The sequence below is a fragment of the Grammomys surdaster genome, unplaced genomic scaffold, assembly GCF_004785775.1.
Source record: "Grammomys surdaster isolate TR1022 unplaced genomic scaffold, NIH_TR_1.0 206, whole genome shotgun sequence".
In the NCBI taxonomy this organism is placed as follows: Eukaryota; Metazoa; Chordata; class Mammalia; order Rodentia; family Muridae; genus Grammomys; species Grammomys surdaster.
The window spans coordinates 6,533,507-6,552,676 of record NW_021604651.1 but is presented as its reverse complement, the minus strand read 5'-3'; the positions used below and the strand labels follow the sequence as shown (position 1 = coordinate 6,552,676).

General features: G+C 46.2%; 1 protein-coding gene across 5 annotated transcripts in view; it reads left to right on the top strand.

Annotated features, from left to right (window-relative positions):
- The window catches only part of Lipc (lipase C, hepatic type), a 135,999-nt gene that overhangs the window by 92,115 nt on the left and 24,714 nt on the right, over positions 1 to 19,170 (top strand). For 3 of the 5 annotated variants that reach the window (XM_028771394.1, XM_028771396.1, XM_028771395.1), the window contains one exon: positions 18,809 to 18,883. The exons of the other annotated variants lie outside the window; for them this stretch is intronic. In XM_028771394.1, the coding sequence (XP_028627227.1) occupies positions 18,809 to 18,883 (75 nt within the window). The remainder of the gene's footprint in view (positions 1 to 18,808; positions 18,884 to 19,170) is intronic. 5 annotated transcript variants of the gene reach the window in all.

The window sequence follows — 19,170 nt, the reverse complement described above, 5'->3', positions numbered from 1 at the left end:
CAGAGCTGGCCTCTTTGGCCCTGACTCCTATTAGACAGCTAACCCCCTGAAAAAACAAATAGTCCTCGAACAATGGAGGGAAGTGCTGAAAAGCAGAGGTGAGGAAAGAGAAGGAAAAGGAAGTCGATAAATGGAAAAGAGAAACGAGGACTCAAAAACCAACTGCAGTTAGCGTGAGCCTTGTTTGAAAATAAGAAAAGGATAAGATTCTTCAGTAACGCAGCCCCCAAAAGAAACCCCCTTAATTCACTCTCCCGGAGTTGAGAACCCAGAAAGACCCCCAAGGCAGCCGGAGCCTCATCCTCGGCTCCACCCACAAGTAGCTGTCTGCACTGGAATCCTCCAGGAATCCTCCCTACCTAGGCAAAGCTGCGTGGTTCGCGGGTGTGGCGGGTGGACTCTCTGTTTCCAAACCTCCATGTCATTTTCTCTTGGGTAAACAAACATCTCCTCTGGCTTTGCCAACCTCACCCTGCCAGAAAGTCATCGTGCTAAATTAGTAGTGTTTCAATCAAGTCTGTGGCAAGCTGGTGACAGACTGGGAGAGGGTGAAGTGAGTCTCAGATGTTGTTATGAGAAAGAGGCAAAGGAGAGAAGAGTAACAGAGGGACTTAACACATATGCCTGTCCGAGTGGCCCGGCTACCAGCGGAACAGGAAGAGCTTGGCACCTGTTTGTGGTTGAACAAGCAGCTTAGCCTTTTGGGCCTCTGCTTTGGACCTGTTAAAGCTGGATGGCCTCCATTTCGATGTATTGTAAATAATACAAATTTCAAATAAAACAAGTAAGAGGCTGGGTGATAGAGAACGCCTTTAGTCCCAGCACCTCAGAGGCAGAAGTAGGTGGATCTCTGTGAGTTTGAGATCAGTCTGGTCCTACATATCAAGTTCTAGGACAGCCAGAGCTACATAGTAAGACCCTGTCTCAATGTAGAGGAATGCCAGGGCAGTGAGGTGGGAGTGGGTTAGCAGGTGGGTGAGCACCCGCATAGAAGCAGGGTAAGGGGGATGGGATGGGGGTTTGCAGAGGGGAAACGGGGAAATGTAAATTTGAAATGTAAATAAATAAAATATCCAATTTAAAAAGAAAAAGAAAAAAACAAAACTAAAACAAATATAAGGAGCTTCACAACACTGAAAATATTAGTAGTAGGGATCGTGTTGACGCCGCGAGATGTTCCCCTGACTTTGCTCAGTTAGTTGGTTAATGTTCATTTGTGGGTTGGTTGGTTTTTGGTTTTGGTTTCTCTGAGACCAGCTTTTCTGTGGCAAAAGATGGCCTTAAACTCTTACGTTGCCAAGAACAACCTTGCACTTCTGATCTGCCTGCTTCCTGGGTGCTTTAGTTACAAGTGTGAGGCACCGTGCCCAGGTTTATGTGGTGCTGGCACTGGAGCCCAGGGCTCCGTGTATGTGCGGCCATGCTTTACCAACTCTGCTTCATCCCAGCACCAGAAATGGAGTTTTCTGTTGGTTCAGCAGCTTTACATTCGGCTCCAATTGCCCTCACTTCGAGTATAAGAGGGTAAGACAGAGGTCTAGGAAGGGCAACCATCTGGCTCAGTAAATATAAGAAGTTAATGGGGGAACACCCACCGTGTGTTCATTTCTAATGTCTCTGTAACAAAATGCAAATTAAAACAGGAAGCAAATAACACTTGGGGCTGAGATGTATCTGTTTTGTGGGACCTAACTATTGAAAGATGGGATTCACGTGGGCTTCCTGCTTTCCTATACTAAAGTTTTATTAATTTAATTTAATGTGTGAATGTGCCTTTGGAGGGCGGGTGAAGGTATTGGATTCCCTGGAACTAGAGTTATGGATGGTCGTGAGCCACTATATGGGTGCTGGGATTCAAACCTAGGTCCTCTGAAAGCATAACAGGTACTCTTAACTGTGGAGCCGTCTCTCTAACCCCCTCTCTTTAAATTCTCTCATTCACTCAGCAAATACTGAACACTAGCTATGGTGTCAGGACGCACTCATACCTTTAACATGTGCCTCTCTGGGTAGAGCTTCATCAGAATAAAACTTCATCAGTGTGAAGTGAACGTGATCTACACATACTGTATAAATACAGTCCATAGAGAGAAATTCAGAGCCAGAATTTGACCTTTCTGAGTGTCAAATGGTGGGTTCATGAGAGATTCTGAAGTCTGAATTAGAATGGAGAGACAGAATCAAACTGGGAGACATTTTAAAGGCAAAAATCAATGTGCTTTGAAAAGTGAATCAAAATTTGGCATGGGGTCTAGGATGTCTGAAGCTTGAGGCTTCCGGTATCAATCACTAAGCTACAGAGAGATAGCAAGAGGAGGTGGCCCCAGGGGGGAATGAAGTATGTCAGGTGCTGTGGGCCTCTCTCCGTAGATGGAGCTGGCATTGCTCTCCAGTATCTCTGCCCTCTCCTTCCCAGTGCTTTCCCACATGCAACTGTGGCGCATCTATCTTCTTTGTCACCTGTCCATGTGTTTCCTGCCTTGCTGGCACCAAGCTAGGCTTTAAGAAGAAGCGCATCTCAGCACCTACCAACTTCCAGTGGACTCCAAAGTAGTGGAGTCTGCTGTGCATCTCTGTTTTAATTTTAAAGATATTCCTGGGGTGTCTTCCAGCTTTTATTATTTCCTGGGGAATGTTTTCAAGCCCCGGGTGACAAGCAGCACAGGACAGCAACTTTGAGAGATGAGAAATAAAGACAAAACATTCTGATTCTTTTTCAATTTGCTGCCTGAAGGGTGTTCAGCCCACCAGCCTTTGGAGAGAGAGGCAGAGCTTAGAGTTCAGACAGGAGGAAGGCAGAGTTGATAGAGGAGTCGTTCCAGAGAGATGCAGCATGGCCTGGAGTCTTCAGCTCAGTAGACAATGCTGAGGAGGCAGTGCATAGAGAATACACAGATCTGACTATTCACAAGGTTCATCACCTTAGGGTCGGGGATAATGAGTCCCAAGCTAAAGCCATTCTGGTCCCACATAATGAAATTTGAAAGCTTCAAAAGGCTCAAACCATTTCCAAGTAAAGTAACTGTAGCCAGAAGTAGTATTCAAAGCATTTAACAATGTCCAATACCAAGAAGATAAATTTCAGAATAGGGTGTCTAATCAGAAATTACATTAAAAAGAAGTCAAAACTCCACAATTAAAAGAAAAGTCAGTCAACTTGAACAAAGCTAGAAATGATACTAATGGCGGCAGAGTTAGTGAGCGAGAGTGTGAAGAGGTTCTGTGTGGTGGTGTTTGAGATAGGGACTTATGTAGGTAGCACTGGCTAACCTCAAACTTCTTATGGAGACAAGAATGACCTTGAACTTCTGATCCCCCTGACTCTACCCCCAAGTGCTGGAGTTTGAGTCATGTGCCACCAGACCTACTTTTATATAGTGCTGGGGTGGAGTTTAGGACCTCCCTGACGTTAGGCAAGTTCTCTACCAACTGAACAGCAGACTCGAGCCAAGAGTTTCAAGAACTGTGCTCCATGTGTTTGAGAATGAGAACCTGGGCGAAGGAGTGTGGATGGTAAGCAAAAATGTAGGAGCCATTTAAAACACCTAAGTAGTAGTGCGCCTAGAAAACAAGACATTGGGGAGGTTAACAACAGATGGGACATGGGAGAAGAGAAGATTGGTGGGTCTGCTGCAGTCACAGCAGAAAATATCCAGTGAAATACAGAGCCAAAGGCCTGGGAATAAACCAACAGTGCTGAGAGCAATTTTAAGAAGTCTTGTGTGTATTAACTAGAAAAGAAAGGGTAGGAACTGAAATATGACTGAAGAAAAGGTGACTGAAATGTCTAAGTATAATAATAATTATTATTATAATTATAATAAAAAAGGATACTGAAGTCCAAGATCCTTAGTGATTCCCAAGCATGGGAAATAACAAAAAATAAGTAAACCAAGTTACAGCATAAGCAAAGTGCCTGACAAGTCACACACACACACACACACACACAGCCACGTAACATACAGATAACCCAGAAAAGAATCCACAGATACATTTTAATTGAGACATCGTAATGTTATATATGTGAGAAAATAAATATGGATGCCATCCCTCCATTTACGAGACAGTTTTGAATTGTAGAATTGGGGGCAGCTGACAGAAAAAGATTATTGCCACCCCTAAAACCAAGTGTTGTTCCATGGGTCTGGAATAGCCTTCCACCTAAGGCGAGTTTGCACCCAGATTCCCAACAGCAATACTTACGCCATTCAATAATGAATGCATTATGACAGCCAACTATGAGAGCCCAACACTATCCATCACTAATTCTCCCTTCAACAACTGCATGGTGTGCCCACACATGTATGTTTACATGTGTGTGGAGGCCAGAGTAAATATCAGGAGTCTTCCTCTACTCTCCACTTTAATTTTTGAAACAACGTCTCTCACTGAACCTGGAGTTCATTGATGCTTCTAGACTGGCTACCCAGGAAGCTTCTGGAGTTTGTCTCTGGTCTCCAAGTGCTGGGATTACAGATATGTTCCATGATGCTCAGGTAGTGGGGACTCCAGTTCAGGTGCTAATGACTGTGTAGCAATCGAGTACTTTGCCCACAGCCACCTCCCTTCTGCCCTATCTCATTCTTATTACTCACTAAGTAAACTGCTTCAATTATTTTATGTTATGTATATGAGTGTTTGCTTACGTGTGTGTGTGTGTGTGTGTGTGTGTGTGTGTGTTCACCCTGTGCATGCGGGGCCCATGGAAGCCAGAAGAGGGCATCTGACACCTTAAACTGCAGTTTAAAGTAGTGTGAACTTCCAAGTGGGTACTGGAAACCAAACCCTGGTCCTCTACAAAAACAGCCAGTGCTCTTAACCACTGAGCATCTCTCCAATTCTCTTCCCTTTCTTTTCTGTCTGCTGAGCACAGCAGGGCTCTCAGTTCTTACAGAGATCTGTCCTCTCTCTGCACTGCAGAGCACCGCATGCAGAGCTCACCAATGTTCTGTTGTTCTAGTCTTATCCCAGACCCTCGTATCCTCAACCCGAAGGGTCTAAAGCCCTAGACCTCTTAAGTAACTGGGTGCAAAAGAAATATGGGTGTTTTGTTTTGTTTTGTTTTGTTTTGTTTTGCAAACCCTTTTACAGGTCTCACAAGAATTTAATTTTTAGGCTAAAAGTTCTAGTGTCAAAAACTGCAGCCTATGGGGATTGTGGGTGTTTGAAACCCTGCCTACAGTTCAGGAAACACCACTTGTGGGTGAGTTCCTTTCCCACACAGATGGAAGAGTGAGGCTATAGCCCTGAAAGTAGCACACAGGGGAATGGAAATACTACTGAAAGGATCCCCCCACTACCGTTACACACCGCACACCCGGGCACTGCTTTTTTCTAAGGATGTAGAAGCATCCCTAAGAGATCCAGACAGGAAACCTACAGGCTTAGGGCAAGCACCGCAGCTTCCAGCAACAGAAGAGGAGGAAATGGTCCTGCAGAGACAGGATAAACTCGAACAAGGTCAGATGACTAGCTAGTGGCAAGCAAGTCCTGAACCCAGGTCTTCTAACTCCGGGATGAGAGTACTTTCATCGTGCCTGCCTCTTCTCTTTTGGTATCAGATAAAGAAACAGACACCAACTGCCTGATATTGACTCATGCTCAGGGTTTCGCAACAGCAATGTGACTGAGATGCAAGGCTGCATAATTCCTTAGTGGAGGGGGAGGCCTGTTCTTAGTATGACCCCAGATCTTTGCCCACTAGAAGCCATTAGCACTCCATTTGCCCCTCAGTTTTTAAGAACTAAAAAGTACTTCCAGATACAGCTGGGGATGTGGCTCAGCGGGTAGAGTGCTTGCCTAGCGTGGACAAAGCCCCAGGTTCTAGCTCCAGCACTGCATAACAAATAATGTGTGTTCTTGCAACCTGGAATCCAACACTCTCAAATAGTAGATAGATGCAGGGGAATTAGAAGTTGATGGTCACCTTTGGCTGCACAAGTTCGAAGCCAGCCTGAGATACTTAAAACCCTGCCACCAAAATAATAATAGTAATTTTTAAGTCCTTAGATAATGCTATGAAACCAAACACCTCCGGGCTAGTAAGGAAGAAACAAACACCCCCACCTGGGTGAAACTGTTCTGCGTGTGAGCTACAGCCCTGGAGATGATTCTAGTTCAGTTGGAGCATTTGGTGAGAGGTTCATGACCTGGACAGGGCAGACAGGAAGTGTGTCATTAAAGGAACCTCACTTCCAGGCACAGGAAAGGTTGATTCCAGAGAGTGCTGTCTGAAAATCTGAGAAAGCATAGTGAAGAAGTTGGCTCTGTGCAAAGAGAAACAAAAGCAGAAGAGGAACTTGTCTTTTTGCAATCAGTCTGGGCCCAGGGAACTCCGTAGCAGGAGAGGAAGAACCGTAGAGCTCAGGACATGATCTAAAAATCCCTCTCTTCTCAGACCACCTCTGAACTCAGCCTGCTGTTTGTGCTCTGCCTAAGACTGACTGCTCAGCCCACTGCCCCCGCCCTCCCCACTTTGAGGGCGTCGGTGCTGGAAGGCAGCATAGGACCCCATGGGGGTCACCAGTGTGGTGAGATTCAGGCTGTTACATACAACAACTTAAATGAACATCACAAGGTGTTTGGGTAAAACACACAAAAGAGGACCTACTGTGTGAATCTATTGACACAAAGTTGAAGAACAGGAGAAATGTATTCCCAGTGATAGAAGGAAGTGGTGAGTATGGGGCGTGGTATTGCTAGAGACGACCGAGGGCACCTTCTGGGCATGGAAGCCTCTGTCGTGACCCTGAGGGAGGCTTGTAAACGGGTAGAAATCCACAGAGCTATACATTTAGGATGGTCATGCCTCCCTGTATACTTCTATAAATAACCTCTATCCCCTTAAAAATGAAAGTTGATTCTGGGTGTGGATTCCAGTCCTACAGGTGATTCTGGCTAAGTCAGAGCATTTTTGTAAGAGACTAACGACCAGGGCGGGCCAGACAGGAAGTGCACAATGAGTACAAATAGCACTGTACTTAAAGGAACCACAGACGCTACCAGACACCGGTCGTAGTGTCTGTATGAGGCACAGGACATCTCAACAGAGGCTCCTCCGTTACCCCGGGCACGGAGAAAGGCCTGTCAGCCACTAGCCCTCTCTCCTCTACTTTCTCTGGCTTTGGGAGCTGTGCTCAGGTGCCACTTCTATTTGCAGAGCTTTTTATCAGTGGATAGAATATTTACAGAGTACAGTGGTGTTGATTACACACTTCATTTTCCTGGAGACTGGGGGATTGCACTGTCTCCTTCTGAGTTATTCTTGGCACGGCAGCCCTTGCTCCCAGCATGCATTTCTTTACATTTGAAGTCCCCCCGCCCACCCCCACCCCCACCCCACCCCCACCCCACCCCAGTCTCTCACCTCGGCGACACAGAGCAGATAGACTTCATGCTGTCTTCACCGTCACTTGTCCCTTGATATCTTTTATTCTTCTTTTTGGAAACTGGTTGATTCTGAAACAAACAAGCAGATACAAGAGTACGGATTCTAGATCCAGTATCCCCTAACACAGTTGATGGACGTGTGCTTCACCTTTCCCCATCCCTGTTCAGAGCAGGCTGTGGGTTCTGTTTGTTTCACCTTTCTTTTTCTTGTTGGGGGGAGGGAGGTGGGGGAGTGGGGGATGGATCATTCCTGTAGCACACAGTGCTTTTGTAGGGGATCAGGGTACAACTTGTAGGAGTTTGTTCTCTCCTTCCACCATGGATATCCCAGGGGTCAGATTCAGTTCAGGCTTGGGATCAGGCACCGGGTCAGTACTGCCCCGCCTGCACTGGCTTATTGTATTTATTTAAGGGAGTATCTGGTGTAGATCTGTGGTTTTGAACCTATATCAGCCATGGAAGCCTTGCCTGAAGAAAATACTAGAGTCCAAAATCAGTGACACTTGCTTGGGTTGATGACATGTGCAGTTGGGAGCCTGCCCTCTTATTCCTGTGTCCCCTCCTCATTCCCACAGCAGGCCCTAGACTACTTGCACAGGCTCTCCGGCATGGGCACCAAACCCTGTCATTGCAAACCACTGTATTTGACTATTTAACCAATTATATCCTGGCCATCTAAAGCACGGCTTCCAAGTGCTCTCTTCCTATTTATTCCACGAATTTTAACCAAAAGACCCTCATGAGGTAGCTGACATGTATTTGCACAGAAATACTGAGCCATCACATCTAGAGAAAGAGAGCACATCAGCATTGGAAGGGGACTGACTGGGTCCAGAACAACAGGCCATGTGTCCCCTTCATCCTGGACCGACACATGGACACCAAGGTTTTCAAGAAGCTCTGCGGGACAGGGGCTCATAGACAGAATCTTCTCCCAAGACCAGAAATATCCAGCCAAGTAAAGGTGTACAGAAACTGGAGCAGTTTACACTGAAGACGTTGTGTCTGAGAGTCCCTGCCTGGCATTGGTCCCCACAAAAGATTACCCCTAAAGCACCTTCTTAAAACTTCTCTCTGGCTAGCAGGCATCCACATTAAAGTCACTTGACATACCCCCAAAGTCACACATCCACAAAGTTCCTTATTCCACACAACCCCTATTGATAGCTCCAGAGACAGTTTGGAATCAGAAAAGACTTCATAAAGACAATTTTTTCAATGTAATTGAAATGTGTAAAATAAAGCTAGGTGTATCGGTGTGTGCCTTTAGTGCCAGCACTCAGGAAGCAGAAGCAGGCAGATCTCAGTGAGTTTGAGGACAGCCTGGTTTGTATAGTGAACTCCAGGACAGCCAGGACCCCAAAGAGAGACACTGTCTCAAAAATTACTTAATTAGGTAATTAATTAAGTAGCTTAAAATAAAGGAAGACCAGAGAAAGAAGGAAGAGGATGACACAAAAATAGGGGGTACTTTGAGACTCGAGCAAACAGAACTACCCATGAGTCCAGAGAATGTCCACAACTTTCTTCGTGCTTCAGTGCCTTCCCTCAGCCTATTCTTAGAAGAGATGGCTACAATAACAGGCCAACAGCTCCTAACTCCAGGAAAGGAATTGGGTGTTAGAAAGGAAGCAGATAAGTCCCTGCCTCTGGACTCCCCTTCCTCCAGGTATTGGCTTATTGTGACAAATGTTTCCCTACAATTATCAAGGATTAGATAATAGAATTATCATGTTAATTTAGTCCACGAATGTTCAGACTTGGTGTCAGGATCCATGAATTTAAAACATATGTACAGCTCAGATCCTGGTCATGGAGCCAACAACCTTACAAAGGACAGTGTCTAGCTTGGAGATCTATGTAAGGCACCTGAAGTGCAGAGGACTCCACCACCATCAGCTGCCAAATGAGCTGCCCATGGCCTCTCGAGATTGATGGCTGAGGTACGAGAAAGTGAGAGAGAGCTTCAGAGCTAGTCAAAGGCCTGTGGGCAGGAAGCTCAGACAGTGGGACAACCTGGCATTGGGGAACAGGGCTTGTGAGAACAGAGGACACTGTGAGTTGTCCTTGCCACAGTGAGTTGCCATTGACTGATTAGGGAGGGGAAGAAAGAAAAGGAAGGAGTGGGTGATGACTCAGTAGGGGTGATGGGCACCTGGAGAGGACTCTGAGAGCAAAAGTCAGCACAAGCTGCTAAGTGGGGGCAGGGGCTGCAAGTTCAGACCTTACCCCATGTAGCATGTTGCCTAGGAAGCCCAGACACAGGACACAATCACTGGGGTCATTAGGAGGAGGATTGGGCTCTCTCCGTTCTTTCTTTCTATCCGTGTTGGAGAGAGGGAAGTGGGATAGTGATTAGAAGCTCTCATACTTCTTGCAGTAGGCTCCTAGCACGGCTCTGTCTCCTCCATCCATCTCTGATACCCGACACTGTTAATTCCTTTAAGACTGACTATACTGCTCTCTCTGGGTCCTCTAGTGCTCTACCAATTGAATGTCTGTGGTCTATATTCAGGGTTGACACTCCTCACTCCTAGGGACTTACCTAAGCCCACACATCCTACCACATTTGCCTCCTCTAAATAGCCTGAGCTGTGCCTTCTCCCTGCAGAGACAAAGGTCTAGGATTGCTTCAGACCAAGAGGTTGGTCCACGTTAAGTTCCCCTGAGGACATACTACCTTCAGGGAAGATATTGTGTTCTAGAATATGTTCCCTGGTGTGTTTTCAAATCCAGGCATACAGGATCTTTGTGTCTTAGTGTGGGCCAGGCCCCAGGCTCTCCCCAGCCTTGCACTGGCTTGGTTACTGGCTCATGATAAGCCCTTCTGGCTCCAACCTCAGACCCCTGCTAACCTATTTCTGTTCTGACGTCTGGCACCTTCCTGCTTAGCTGACCTCTCTGTAGGCCACCTTTACTTTCTGGAAAGACTTCAGGCATTCTCCCATCTTCACTGACTCCATTGTTCATTGCCGCTATCATAGAACCCCTCATCACTGCTGATCATAGCTGGGGTATATGGCTAGCAGCTGCCTGCTTTAAAGACTCTCATTTCTACCTGTCTTCTATTTCTTCTAAAGATCTTGGCATATCTCGGCTGCCCAGTTTGAACTACAAATTCCTAGAGATGGTGTAAGTACTTTGAAACATTAATCAACATTTGACATGTCTAAGATACGCTTGTTGCCAGGACTCCATGAGCACCAGCCTCTCAACAAAGTAGGAAAGGTCCAGGCCAGAACGAGGGTGTGTTCAGCTCAGTCTTCCTGCATGCCTTCCAAAAAGCTATACAACAGCACAGGCACCTCAGACCCCAGCCCAGCCCTTACCATTCTGCTTGCCACTAGTATGCCCTGCTCCTTGGCTCTTGGCACTTTGGTCATCTTCCAGGACCAGCTCTGACAGGGGGGATGTTACTCACATGGTAAGTTCCCTGTGTGGCCATCTTTATCTGCTTGGATCACCCTGTTCTCTCAGGCCTGTCTCAGAGAGGGCAGCCTCCTAAATACCAATTCAGCAGCCACAGTGTGTGTTATATCACAGTGTCTGAGTGTCTAGTATCAGACATGATATCCAGATATCTATCTGGATGAGACTCTAGGAAGACTCTTGGGCCTCACAGTCAGGTAGGGAGGGGTCAGCTCCCAGTGTCCTCTGGGGTGAAGGAGGGAGCTTCATGAGCAGCTTAGCAGTATTTGAACGGCCATGGTGGAAAGATGAAGCAAGAAGCAACAAGCCAGCAACTTTTACTTAAGTTTCTGAAGATTAGATTTTTAAAGAGATGAAGATTTCAGCAGGCATGATATCTTATGCCTGTAATTTCACCACTTGGGAGGCTGAGGCAGGAAAATGACCAGTTGATGCCAGCCTGAGATACACCAGACTGTTTCAAAAACAAACAAAAATCCAACTAACCAAAATAAGAGGTAAATATTCCCATGGCTTATGACCTTAAAGTGTACAACACAGAACACAGTTTTGGTCTCATCTTCCCTCCTGCTGCACAGCTATCTCTTCACCCACTCCAGATTTCCGTATCTTTTCAGCATCTCTTTACACAGATCAAAGTGAATCTAAATGCTTTTACTGGCCCCGCCACCCCATGAAGGGCATCACTGGCTATCTGACATTTGATAGTAACATTTATCACTTAGCAATACATTCTACAGATCTTTCCAGACTGGTACCAAGAGATTTGTCTCTGGATTTTACATGGACATTGGGGATATTGTCAGTATTTTGTAATTACAGGTGATATGACAGAAAATGATTCTGTATTCATTTCATTTTATAAATGTACAGACAGATCCACGTGGTAAGTTCCCACTTAGTAAATACTGGGTGGAAAGTAAATATATTTTGGGATCTCTAAGATGGCTCAGCAAGTGAAGGTGCTTGCTGCCAAGCCTGAGGACCTGAGTTCAATCCCCAGGGCTTACATGGTGAAAAGAGAGAACCAACTCTGCAAATTGTCTTCAGACAAGAGTGCTAGAGCACTCGCCAAGTAAATACGTGGGTTTTGTTTTTGTTTTTCAGTGTGTTTAAGAGTTGGAGATATAGATCAATGGTAGAGCATTTGTGTACCCTGCATAAGACTTTGGCATTTGTCGCTTTTGTGACTTGCCATCCCTCTCCTTCGGAGTGGCATAGGTTCTCTCTCTGCTAGCCTGTCAGGAAGGTGTATGGCCAAGTATAAATGTTTACCCGTCTGACAGAGAGATTGTAGCAGCATACCCTCAATTTGTGGTTTTTGTCTGAGAACTGAGGATTGGATCTAAGCACATGTTAGAAACCATCTGTGTTCCTTTTTCTGTGAAATATCTCTGTGTCCTATGGACCAAGCACCTGCTACACCAGGCAGTGCAGCAGGGACTTTACACATCTTTCTCCTTTACTTAGAGTGCTACCTTTAAACTTGCCCAAGGTGCACCATGCACTTGAGTGGATGCCACAGTATTCATGTGGAGGTCAAAGGACAACTTTCCATTCCTTCCTTCCTTCCTTCTTTTCTTCTTCTTCTTCCTCCTACTCCTTCTTCTTTTTGAGACAGGGTTTCTCTGTGTTTCTAGCTGTTCTGTAACTCATTCTGTAGGCCAGACTGGACTTGAATTCACAGAAATCCTTCTGCCCTCACCCCTACCCCTGCCCCTGCCCCTACCCCTTCCCCTCAAATACTGGAACTAAAGGTGTTCTACCACTGCCCGGCTAGAGGACAACTTTCAAGAGTCAGAAGTTTTTAACTTGTACCTGTGAGTTCCAAGATTAAACTGGAGGCATCCAGCTTGGCAGTAAGTGCCTTTTACTCAGTGAGCCATCTCATTGGCCCAGGTTCATGGTTTTAACCAAAAAGGAGCTGCCTGCCATTTTATGATAATGGAGGTCTCACAGCTCCCAAGTCAGCTGCCCTGGGCATGCTGCCAAAGAGTCTGCATGCTAAGCCAATGAAGGTAAGTTGGGTTCACTCAGTGGGGGTGGAAGGGCAGCAAGCTGGCCGGGTGTGTCTGACTTCCCTGTTAGAAAGGAGACTGAAAGTCTAGTCTGGCTGCTGGATTTCCTCCTTTGGACAGAGTGCCTGCCCCTCTGCTGACAGAAGGGGCTCGGCTCAGTAGACTTCAGACTGTCTGTAGACTCCATCACACAAAGGACAGCCAAATGGGAACCAGAAAGTGGGAAAGTGTGAATCTTCCCTCCAAAGAGAAGCCTGCTTTTCCTCGCACAGAAGAACTTAGCCAAGTCAGTCATCTAAAGCACAAAGCTACCTCAGAAACACAGAATTCACAAAACTCACAGAAAGTGCTAGGTAGAACAGTGAAGACCTGGGTGGATAAGAATGGACAGTGTTCAGAAGGAACTGTGGATTATAACAGAGATCTGACATAAGCTCAGGAAGAAATGGGGGTGGGGCTGCATTGGATATCAAGCTTCAGCCAGCTGCAGTGGTTCATGCCTATGACCCCAGGACTCAGAAGACTACAAGGAAACTGTGGGTGTAGGTCAGTTGGTAGCATGCTTACTTAGCACACACAAAGTCCTGAGTCAATCCCTGGTGCTGCATTAATTTAGCGTAGTGGTACACTCCTGTAATCCTGGCACTATGGAGGTTGGGTCGAGGCAGGAGTATCTGGAATTTCAGATCACCCTCAACTCTATAGAGAGTTTAAGACCAGCTTAGGCTACATGTGACCCATTTTTAGAAAGAGAGAGAGAGAGAGAGAGAGAGAGAATGTGAGGGAGGTGGGCTTTCTGTGTCTAAAAGCATACCATAGTCAATGCTCTCAGCCCAGGCCTTTCTACAGGAAAGACCTAGCGAGGGTCAGGAATGGATCAGACCAGTTCCTTACCAGGCCCCCACTCCAAAGAGCACATCCCTCATGCTTCAGCGGACACTGCCCATCCTTGTGTGACTTCAGCTGTAAAGCATATACGCTACTTAGTCAAATTGATGCCCAATGCTGTCCTTATGATACAAGTATGCTGTCCTTATGATACAAATATTCATCTTTGGAATGCAAGGCAGCTGCGGCTCTGGGAGGGCACACCCACACACCACAGCCAGCTGTCCCTGGGCACTACTGTTCTGAGTTCCACTTCCCTTTTTGCCTGGTTAACTCAGACCTTGAAGAAAAAGCCGTGTGCGTGTGCGTGTGCGTGTGCGTGTGCGTGTGCGTGTGCGTGTGCGTGTGCGTATTCTGGGGATTGAACTGAGGCCATCACTAAAAGCTGGTGGTACCCTTAGTTCTTGCACATGTTAGACCAAAATGACCCTAGGATCGTCTCCAAGCTTGGTGGATTTTCAGAGGTGAAATCAGGACTCAGCTGGTTTTCAGGGTTAGAACCCTCCTCTGACTGAGTCAAGGAGCTTAGCATGCCTCACTACATCACTGAGGAGACCTTAGCATGATACGGTAGTTCACAGAGCAGGCAGTGCAAAGCCCTATTGGCCAAATGCTCAAGGTCAAAGGCCTCTTGGGAACATGTGTAGGAGGGATCTTCCTACACGAGGGAGGCATAGGAACATCTCCCTTCTGTAGGCTACAGGGAGAAAAAGCTCTAGAGTAGCCAAAGGTTGTCTATAAAAGGAGATTACAGGACTCAATAAGAAGCCTTCTCAGGCTAGGGATGCAGCTTGGTTGGTAGAGTGTTTGCCAAGTCTGCAGGAGGCCGTGGTTCTAGCCCAGCACTGTTTAAACTGCACGTGGTACACCTCTGTGATCCCTGCACCAGGGAACTGGAGGCAGAGGATGAGAAATTCAAGACTTTTCTTGGGTATACAGTGAGTTTGAGCCCAGCCTGGAATGTGTGAGACCTTGGGGCAGGGGTGGGGTACCAGTAGGGGTGGGAGAAGAGATGGCACAGTGGGGAAAGTGGTGGCTGTCACACAAACCTGATGACTGGAGTTCAATCCCCAGAATCCACAAAATGTTTAACACAACACACACACACACACACACACACACACACACACACGCAGCTCAGCATTTGCATTTTTGACAATACTCTTCCTGGGGCCTGGTCCTCTATGAGCTCACTACACGTGCCATGCAGGGCTCACACTTCCTATAACCAGAGCGCATGTATCGGACTTCATGTTCAGAGTGCTTCCTGCAGGCCTGGCCAGGCCAGGTATGAGTCTGGTCCAAGGGCAACTTCACTTCCAGATCTCTGAAGGAGCTATCATCTGCTCCCACTGGAGTGCGCAAGGGAACTGGGTTTCTTGGTTTTGAACCTTCTTCTGAGCTCCCTTTCCCATTACTAAACCTCTGTAAGAATCCATGTAAGACCAAGACCATAACAATAACAGTACGTCCCTCCCAGCGCTGTGAGGAGGAAATGCTGTCTGCGCAGATCGGTCAGGAAGTGGCAGCAGAGCAGGGGGATGCAGGAGAGCTGGGCTGGCAATCCAGCTCAGTGGGCAAGAGTACTTGTCATGCAAGCCTGAGAACCTGCTTCAAGGGCAGGAACTCACAGTGGAAAGAGAGACTAGACTGCCTCACCCCAAACATTGTCTCTGACCTACACACACACACCATACACACCATGGTATGCACACATGCATCTATGCACACACACACACCATATACACAAAAGAATAATGGCTAATAAAACACACACACACACACACACTTATTTGAATTGAAGTCAGACTGGCCAAATTTGATGTACAGAACATCTACTTCCTGTGTGACCTTGGTCAAGACACTTAACCTCTTTGAGTTTAGAGATCGCCTTCCTTATAGAGGTGTTATGGGGCTTGGATAAGAAAGGGACATCAAATGAAGAGGAAATGACAGTTCCACAAACATACCTTTATTTATATTGATTTTTTAAGTTTGTTATTTTATATTTATTTTATATTGAGCCCTGTGTTCTCCATCCTACCTACTCCACCATTACTTTTATTTACTGTGCATGTATGTCAGTGTGTACATGTTTGTGTATGCATATATGGACACACATACATATGTATGGAGATGTATTGCACTGGTGTGTACATGCTGTGATAGTCAGAGGTCATGGATCCTCCTATATCATGCTGTAGTACACTTATTTTCTGGGGCAGGGTGTGCTTGTTAGCTTTTGTTAGTTTTTTTGTCAATTTGACACAACCTAAAGTCACCCACAAAGAGGGAACATCAACTGAAGATCTGCCTTCGTCAGACTGGCCTGTGGCATGTCTGCGAAAGATTGTCTTGATGGATGATTGATGTGACAGAGTCCAGCCCACTATGGGGCTGCAGCATGTCCCAACAGGTGGGACTGGGCTGTAAGACAGCCAGCTGAGCAAGCCAGAAAGTCAGTGAGCAAAGCAGTGAAGCATCCCTCCAGGGTTTCTGATTGAGTTCCTGTCCTGGCTCCCCTCAGTGAGGGACTGTGACCTGGAATTATAAAGTCAGATTAACCCTTTCCTCCACAAGTTGCTTTTTATCATGCTGTTTATCACAACAACAGAAAACAAACTAGAAACACAGATCTCTCACTAAACCTTGGACCTCCAGAGTCAGCTAGACTTACTGGTCAACAAGCCTCAGATATCCTTCATGTCTTCCTCTCCCCTGTGGGATTCCAAGCCTGAGCTACATTGCCCAGCTTTCTACGAATGTGCTAACCCAGTGGCAGGTCCTCATGCTTGCATGGCATATGCCCAGTCCTCACCATCACCTTTAATGAGACCTCTTGGTTTCTCCATGGGTTTCCTGGGCTGGAGGTAAGTACAGCTGACACCTGGAGAAGTGGGTAACCATAAGATGCTCAGCCATCATAGCAAAACAACAAGGCCAGTTAATCAAGTAAGCTCACATCAGCCAGCTGTCCTAGTGGGAGTAATTCTCTCAGAAGTGTTCTCCGTGAAGTTGAGTTTATAAAAGTAAGCTGTCAGGGTTCTATTGACAATCCTGTGACAAGGACGAGGATACACACATTATCAAACACCCTGTGGGTGGAATACTATTCAGCCTTTCAATGTGAACATGAACACCATAGAAACATGGAGAAATGTTTATTTTGTTACGTGAAATTAAAAATAAGAAGGTCATCTACACAGTTATGTAAAAAAATATATTCACTTCCACATGCAGAACAGGAACATGAAGAAGCAAGGAGGCAATCCATTAGGAGGATGAGTGGCTAAGGTATTTTTAAAATTCTATTTTCTCTTGTTAACATAGTTTTTATGCAACCAATACAATTTTAAATGAGAAAAATAGAACAAAACAACCCCCCCCACCCCAAATAAAACCTGTAAGCTGGCTTCAGAATCCATTTAGCAGAAAGGCAGACTCTGCTGAGGGAAAGCTGGGAACATGCATTCACACAGACACACAGACACACAGACACACACACACACACACACGTTGATGGCAGGAAGGACGAGCCAGGAAATGATTGAATAAACAAGTAAACAGGAAGCCCCCACCACACAGGTGGCAAACCCTTGACCAAAGGTCAACCACTTCCATAGCCACCGGGAGGGAGACTGCACCTGGGGAGAAGCCGGAACCCCGATTCTCTCCTCATGGGTAACCAGCTGTGTAAGCTTCAGTAGGTGGATCAGACTCTGCACCCTCACATAAAACAACTGTTTGTTTAGATAGCTCATTCCCACTGTTCCTTAGCTCTGAGGGCTTTTCAGGGTTGGAAACAGAAGCCGTTGAAGCCAGCATACTGCTCCATGTTTTGTGCAAGTCTGTACACTCTTCAACACACATCTGGGGCCTGTGAGATGGGATGGCTGAGTGGAGAAGGTGCTCACTGCACAGCCTGATGACCTGAGCCCAGCCCTCAAACCCACGCCGTAGAGAGAACCAGTTCCAGTAGATTCTCCTCTGACTGCCAGACACACACCATGGTTGCACATATACACCCACACACTAAATATATGGTAAAAAGAAATTAATTCAAATCTGGGATTTAAGCTTTACCAGTTTCCAAAGTGTAAATTACTCCCCTGCAGCAGCTTCAAAGTGGCACAGCTGGAGAGGTGGTTCAGTGGTTAAGAACACTTGCTGCTCTTGTAGAGGACCTGGATTTAATTCCCAGAACCCACAGGTAGTTTTCAAATCATCTATAACTGCAGTTTCTGGGTATCCAACACCCTCCTCTGACATTCTCAGGCACTGTACTCAATTGGTGCACATACCATACACGCAACTAATACACTTATACACACAAAATAAAATTGAAACATCTAAAATAAAAAGCCAACAACAACAAAGTCCTAAGGTTATGATGTGAACATGGAGAGTTGGGAAGGATAGCTGAGTTGGGCGATTGACCTCCACCGAATACATGGATTCCCACTGGAGTTCTGTCTAGAAAGTTCGAAGAGAGTTTGCCTGAGACCAGGACTCCAGGAAGCTGGTTCGTTAATAGTCAATGTCCTTCTCTATGCCTCCTGTAAGCTTCTTGGTAAGTGGAATAGTTAGCTGCTCCTATGCCCTCCCCAAAAGTAAGCCAAAACCCTTGTCAGTCCACATGAATGACCCTGATTATAACCAGTCTCTCTTTTCACTAAGTGGCTTGTAATTCATTCCCCATGTCTGCCTACAATAGGGTGGTGGAAGATGGCCTGCACACACACACACACACACACACACACACACACACACACGTCTATGTAATCCTAGACACTGCAGAGGTAAAAGCTGAATGATCAGGACTTCAAGTGGTCTAAGGAAAGGAAACTTAAATCTTTCCTTTTGTTTAGTTTCAAGCAGGTGTGTCCAACCTGATGCTCAGCATAACTATGAATGCTACCCAACACAAAACTGTAAACTCATTTAAAACATTATGAGATTTGTGGTGGGGAGGAGGTGATCTGGATTTTTGTGGTTATGTAACTGAACTGTAAGGTCTCCTGTATGAACTTCGTGCCCGGTGTCAGAAAAGATAAACAACACATGTTCTCTCTCTAAACCCACAGGCCACAGGCTGGACACCCATGTGTGGCCCAAGAGGATTTTTTCTCTTAACCAGTGCAGCCCAGAGAAGTCAAAAGGTTGGACATTCCTAGAAAGCAATATGCTTGCACCTCTGACTTATATTACTCCTACTGGGGTGCTTCTGTTAGTCTGGGAGACGGAAGGTTAAGGTCACAGAACCTTAGCAGCAGAGCTGGGACTCTGGCCAAGCAATCTGGCTACAGAGCACTATGTTCCACGGCATGTCAACAATCTCTGAGCAGAGCAAGGCCTCTAATGAACCCCTTTATCCCAGCACTATGTTCCACAACATGTCAACGATCTCTGGGCAGAGCAAGGCCTCTAGTGAACCCCTTTATCCACA